General features: G+C 37.2%; 1 protein-coding gene across 1 annotated transcript; it reads right to left on the bottom strand.

Annotated features, from left to right (window-relative positions):
- Window positions 1-1681: 1681 nt before the first annotated feature.
- LOC149047007 (histamine H2 receptor-like) lies at window positions 1682-5650 on the bottom strand. The gene is made up of 2 exons (XM_089203295.1): window positions 5488-5650; window positions 1682-4813 (listed from the first exon to the last, which is right to left on the bottom strand). The coding sequence occupies exon 2, from the start codon at window positions 4513-4515 to the stop codon at window positions 3337-3339; it is 1179 nt and encodes a 392-aa protein (XP_089059421.1). The 5' UTR covers window positions 4516-4813; window positions 5488-5650; the 3' UTR covers window positions 1682-3336.
- Between the last annotated feature and the right edge of the window lie 1523 nt (window positions 5651-7173).

The raw sequence follows: 7173 nt of genomic DNA on the forward strand, positions 1-7173 counted from the left end.
GCCTGATATCCACAGATATGCTTTAATCGCATCTTAATTCCGATATGACATTAACCGCGAGTCATTACACCTCAGTGTTTGTAACCAAGTGTAGCTTGATGTGTTTTTGTGCTAAATAAAAACGTCTGCAAAATTCCAGCCCCTATTCGCCGCCATTTAGGCGAACAATTTTTTTTCTTTAACAAGCTTGAATCAAAAGACTTCCCATGGTTTTGAGTTCAAAACGCCCGAAAATTGTTTCCCGAGGCGATATTAATTTCAGTCCCTTTTCGAACAATACTCGTTTGATTTTAATTTTGACTCTTGCCGACAGCATCATATGCAAAAAACACAATTGAAATGGTGAAATTATTCAATTAATCAAGCTGTGCGGTATTGAAAAACTGTACGTTTTTACGCGCGGGATATAAAAATTACACTATCTTCAAAACACTGCTGAATCATAAAATTGTCAGACGAAAAATTCTAAATTTCAGACAAGAGTTACCGGAACAATCACCGGAACAACCCAGGGAGTAACTACAGGATACCCTGACATTTTGGTCCACCTCATTTGCATGTGTCGTGAGGCTTTCAAGAACGAGGCACAACACAGTAGACACCATTCTTATTCAATAACATGTCAGTGAGTAGCAGGGTATTCTGCAGTCTAGCCTTTCTGATTGAATATTTTCCTTTTTATGACTTGAATTTTCATCTAGGCAATGATCCGTCTACCGGAGATCATTTGAAAAGCAGTTAGTCGCAAAAATTGTTAGCTAAGTCTCGTTTCTCGAGCTTGTGACTTCGAAAATTAGTTCTTTAGCTCTGTTTGCTAATGTGTTGATGTCTTTAATGAAATTCAATTTTAAGTGCAAATAAATCACGAAAACTTTCAGCATTTTATGCCTCAGGCCCGAGCAAATTACAGTAATTGCTTTCCTATTTTATCTAGCAATACTTCTTGGCTTGCATCATGTATTTCTGACAGCGTTTTGGATCCAAAGTATTTTCTTCATTGAAACAGCCTTAACTGACAACACAAGCTAGATAATGCACCCAACCAGCGAAGTTAACGAATGACTCAGAGTAAAATATCTTGGTTCAGTCAGAGAATGTCTCAAAAATAAGGATTTTTAGCCACAGAGACAAGAAAGCCTGTCCAGCCCCTATTCATACAACCAAAATACAGAGATAAAAGTTATTGTAATAGTAGCGATAAAAATACACGTCCGTCCATTGAAAACAATAAATTAAAATGGAATATTTAACTCTTAAGTCGATAAAACTAAGTTTGTCCTCTTAGTACTGAGTACTTACACAGTGTAGACCGCGAAGAAATTTGATTGTTTTCGCACACTGGACAATATATGATGCCACTGTTTTATATGGATATGGTGGGAGAGTTTATATGTACACATATAAGAAGTTTATCATTGGTTCAAATTAAAATCGTTAGCTGTTTTTTAGACAAGAAAAGTGCGAAAAGCTATTAAGGTAAAAAAAAAAACTGCATTACCATCGAAGTTTTGAGACTTAAAAATCATTATTCATGAGGTTGGTGACCAACTGGTTTAGAATTAGGAAGAACAAACCCTGATTTATACTATGCAAGGAGTGGCATCGCAGATACAAAGTGGCTTTATCGTTGACACGTTTATCATAAATCTCTTTATGAGTACGAAAAACATTCCATGCTAAATTTCCTTCTAAAAATTTTAAATACAACGTAGCCTACAACTCAGTCACAGATTTATGTGTTTCAGAAGGCTTTATCTTTGTGTATAGCAAAATTAAAATTTTTCATTGTCTCAGTAGGTGTTCTTTTTCCTGAGAAGTTTATAAAGTCTTTTCCAAAAGCGTTTTTCCTGTTATGAAATCTTACATTCTAATTTATCTATTGAAGTGCACTATCAATTAAATACGCCTTTTTATTCAGGAAGCAGCGCAAAACAGATGGTTTTCAGCATTGTCTCTGTTTGATTATATTGATTCGAACACTAACGGTTTCAAAACATGAATCCCATCGTAATTTTAGAAGGCGTTTTAGCAGACGTTTTTATTGAGCAAAAAAGGTCATTAAGACGGGTTTCCTCTGAGTTTGTGTGAGAAAAAGTATAGGTCTTTTCATAGATCAGATTCATAATAGCTACTAATAAATCTATTTTTATATAAAGTGATCTAAACGTCTCGTACATGAAGAGTAAAGAGGATTTCTGTTTAAATCTGTATAGTTTCGTTCAAATTTCTATCCTAGCTTCAAATTTCAGTTTTCTTGATTCCCTACACAGTAATGTATGATTGATGATATGAAATAAATTTTTAAAACGATTTGAACAGCAAGGCTGAAATTAAACCACAGCCTACGCACTCCTATCAAACACAAATCGATATCGCGTTTAAGTGGCGAGTGACGCAAAGTTATCAAAATCCTTCGATCTATTGGTCCTGATTTCTAGACTCGTTCAATTTTGAGCCTATATAGAAAGGGAAAAGCTTGAATTCAGCATTATAATTTGGCAACATGGGTTGTTTTTATATTTATCTTACTAATGGGAGCTCCAGGGGGCGGTATGATTACAGATAAAAAGTAACTCTGCCTAGAATAACAAATATGTGTTTTTTTCTTATTTTTTTGTGTAAATAACAGTAAAAGAACCGCCCATACCACAGCAACCATGAGAAATCTTTTAAAACGTTTTGTCGGGCTTAAATGACAAAAATTGAAAGATGTCTTCTAAATGTATATCTGGAAACTGAGAGGGCGTAAGAAATATCGGCAATTATTGGAGAATTTAATTCCTCTATCAGCAAATTATGCACGTAAAGTGACTGTTGTTCATGATACATTTTTGCAACTGTGCCATATCTACTTTTCATTGCAAAGTCGAATATCAGTGACGTTTTGAACTGTGTCTAAGTCGATTAAATAATAATTCCACTCTCATGTTATATACTTAGCTTTTCCAAAAGAGAGTGTCGTTACACATTTCCAGTTGAGACTGTCTTTCTCCCGCAAGGTGGATGAAAAATGGTACTAAATGGAGAGTTTTAAAAACTTTCCGTTTGAAAAGTTTTAGTATGGTTCTCTAACACTAAAGCTCGTCTCTTGAGGAGTCAACGTTAAGAGCAGCTCATTTTGATATCTGGTCTAAAAAAAAACTATCAAATAATATCAATGATACATGAAACACGGAATCTTGTTTCGAATGCGTTTATCTGATTAAGTAATTTTCTGGCGCAGAACCAGTGAAAGAACCTCGAGGATTTGTAATACAATCCCTTGTTTGGGCGGCTGTTTAGGTGCGCTGATCATTCGAGGCCAGGATTCTGATGTCCGCGAGCTGAACTTTGACTTTATACACTGTTTTCGTCCATGTGAATAAGTTCTTCCATATTGTTTTCATTGTCTGTATTTGGCGTCGGAGACCCCGAATGGTTCGAGTCGATGTTGCTCAAGGCCGTGACGTTCGAGAATCGATTTGGAGGCGTAGTCTTTTGTCTCTTGAGCCCGAGGCATTTTATGTAGGTTTCTTTAAACCGCTTGTTGTGGAATGTATACAGAGGTGGGTTTAGAGCGGAGTTCAAATATCCCAGGAGCAAGAATACTGTGAACAGTTCCATGGGAATTCTGTGTGCCAACTCTTTCCCGTGGAAAATGAAGGTCAAACTGAGAAGTGTGTGAGGCATCCAACAAAGGAAAAATGCGGCAACTATGATCAAGATGTTTTTAGCAGCTTTAATGTTCTGTTTGAATCTCTTGTCACATCGCTTGGTGCGCCTAGTGATTTTACAAACATCTTCTGTTGAAGTAGCTTCGTTGGATAATCTTCCCCATGAGCGACCGCCGAGTTGGGAAAATGTGTCGCTGTTTATGTTTCGAGCTATCATAAATATTTTGAAATACAAAAAGCACATGACCAGGAGTGGGAAGATGAAGTTTACGAATGAGCTCAGTATGGAGTAGGTTATTGTTATGTTGAAGTAACACGAGTTATTTCTGACGCTTACAGAGTGGTACTTCCATCCCATGACAGGTATTAGAGCGAAGACTGCTGAGTAAATCCACAGGAGCACAACAACTTGAGCCGCTCGCTTACGCGTCATAAAGGGGCTTTGCCTGTAGCGGCTCAAAGGGTCCTTAAGGCTCTTGTACCGGTCAACGCTTACCGCCAAAAGGTTCCAAATAGACGAGGGCACGGTGGTAAGGTACGCAGTTGTCCATGCTTGACAGAGCCCCTCGCTATAGGTCCATTTGAAGTTAGTGAGTCGCTGGTCGACATCAAAAGGCATTGAGAGACACGCAGTCAACAAATCACTCACGGCCAAGGCAAAAATGAAAACCATTGTGGGTGATGAACGCAGCTGGTTATTGACCAGAATAGCCACGCACACCAATATGTTTCCAATGATGGCGGCAATGACGATAAGTATAAGCACAGTTGCTGTAACAAGGTAAAAATTGTGCGACAAAATCGCCGGCGAGCTGCCTGTATTGGCAGCTACCATTATGGCCGTGCTGTTGTTCAAATTCATGATTTGGTTTCTAACCAGTGACACTTTAATGCCAAAGAGCTGGATATTTTCTTTTTCTCTTTGTGGTCAATATCCTGTCGGCTTTTAGATGAAAATGGATTTTCGTGACTTTAAAATGATGCTAATGTTTTTTTATCGGTTACCATCAACTTACTTTCACTTGTAGTTCGGAGATCGTTTCAGCCGCGTCAGAGGCAAGAGTTTCCCTTTTTTTTTCTTTTGGAGAATATTTCGCTTTTGAAGCGATTAGTTGAGTCTTCACCACATGAACATACAATTTGGTTTCTTCTCGTAGAGACTGAAGACAGATAAACATCAAATTACAACAAAACTTAAATACTTTTGGAATAAAAAGAATATGCCGGCTTCTGCCGGAAACTTTTCTAAACAAATAAAATCAACATTTACATGATTTTGAATGTGATATTCTGTTTCAGAATTTGCAACTTTTTTTTAGATATCTTTAAGACGTGCACTGAGTTTCCTGATCCCTTAAGGGCAAGAAAATTTTCTAGTGCGATGAAAATTCGGACCGCGTGAATCGAAAGTTGACCGCAAACTATATTGTGGCGGTTCTATTTGATTAAATCCTTTCTTTTATTCCTTCCCTATCCGGATACAATAATCTTCGACCATGTATATCAATTGTTGGCATTGAAAACTCTCATCTCAGGGTGTTATTACAAATGTAAGCCACTTTGACGGCGGTTTGAGGCTCCAGGACTGTCACTGGAGGTAATTAGAATCTATAACAAGATTTTGATACTTTGTTTGCAAAGCCTTGTCATGAAAAGATAACCCCCAAGTGTGGTAGAGCATCAACAATTATCGGCGAAAGAACTCAAGTGATTGCACGTTCCCGCCAACGCAACACTGGGCTAGTCACATTAGTTCCAATACTTAATAAACATCTAAAACTGCTTTTATTGTAAACAAGCTCCCCCGAGTAAATAATTTTGTGGGAAATCTCACCTGTTTTTCTTTATCCTTTGGGAGTTCCTCAATCTGTTTGAAAAGGTGTTATCCTGCGAACTGCAAAATGAAATATGCAATTTACATCCTCAAATTAAAGGAAATTATAAATACTTGGTTCATAAATGTAGTAAATTAGTGTGATAATCAATCGAAATAAATCTCAGTGAACACGAAACCTCTAGATTTCATCTTGACGTCTTTCTACGAATTTTTCAGTTTCTTTTTCTTTTTCGCTCTTCACAATTTGCATATTAGGTCGAAAAGACGGCAGAAGTGGAGTTAATTATTTGCCAGAGAACTTTGTAGAAGGGCTTCTTTGAAATCTTTTCTATCAATCTATATTGACTGTTGATGACATACTTGACATTTCAATTGAAATTCCTTTTTTAATTGTTTCTCAATGTAGCTATCAATCACGAGGTAAATCTTTTCGGTTTTTAGAGCGAGCGATTGTTTTTTATATAGCATGATGTAACTGCTTCGTGACATTTAAAGCAATACGTATTTTATCTTAACACATGGCTAATATCCTAAAACAACACTTTCAGTGTTAAAGATTGGAGCTTTTTCATTGTCATATTCACTATATTCACCATTGAATAAATTTGAATCGAATGACACTCAAATCTCTTTAATTGTCAGGTTAGCGCGAACTTCAATTCAGGATCACGTACAACAGTCTCACCTGGTTATCTAGAATATAAATTTCAAATAATTGTTTCCTGAGGCAGAAAGCACTTAGTCTCAATCTAAAATGTGTTTTTTCAGAACATCAAAGGGCATGTTACAATTATTTGAGGATACAAACGGGAATAGGCTCGAATGACCAAGGATAGTTTTTACAAGTGAGGAGCTCGTTTTGCTAAGGAAGCAGCTAAAACGAAACAACTTTTTGCCCTCAATTTGGGATTTTGAAGCCATCAACGCTAGCGTGTGTGGCTTCACGCTCGCTTTCTCCCCTTAAGCACATCAGACCTCTTCGTTATTACTATCTAAAGGTGGAGACAGTATGTAGAGACAACTGGTTAACGCCGCTAACAAAAGAGAAGGAAAACATACCGCCGTAAAAAAAGGAGAAATTTTTAAAAACTGGATACATAAATCTTTGTTTTCCCCATTAAAAATGTGTCATAAAGTCTTCTCTTGATGTAACCAACTTTGGCTTCGGTATGATTAGGAAACACCCCATTGCTTTGTGCTACTAAAACCGCAGGCTTTATTGTAAGGCGTTGTTCGGGAAATGAGCCCGCGTGAGCTTAAAGAAAGAGGATGTTGTGTACAGGAGGGAAGCTAAGAAGTCGTTACTTTGCAGCAATTCAACAGGAAGGTTTGATTATAGCGATTGAGACTCTAAAGAAACCGTGGTGCTGCGTCGCTGGGGGCTGTAGCAAGATAATTTGGTTTTATCAACCGAGTTGATGATTTAAATTGGTTCAAACAGAATTATACCGCTTTCCAGCTTCTCCTCCTTAAATAGAAAAACAATGCATCTTTGTTCTTTTTATTTCAGAATTTCCCGTTCATGCATCGTGTGTCTGCTTCAACTCTTTCACTCTCAGACTCTGACAGTTAAAAATTCTTTAACGTGTAACGTCTCCCTACAGTTATACCAATATACTATTCAGACAATAGTATATATTAAAGGAGAAATAATTTTATCAGATGGAAGATCTTTTATTGATG

This window comes from Pocillopora damicornis, chromosome 4 (genome assembly GCF_964200805.1).
Source record: "Pocillopora damicornis chromosome 4, jaPocDami1.2, whole genome shotgun sequence".
NCBI classification, from domain to species: Eukaryota; Metazoa; Cnidaria; class Anthozoa; order Scleractinia; family Pocilloporidae; genus Pocillopora; species Pocillopora damicornis.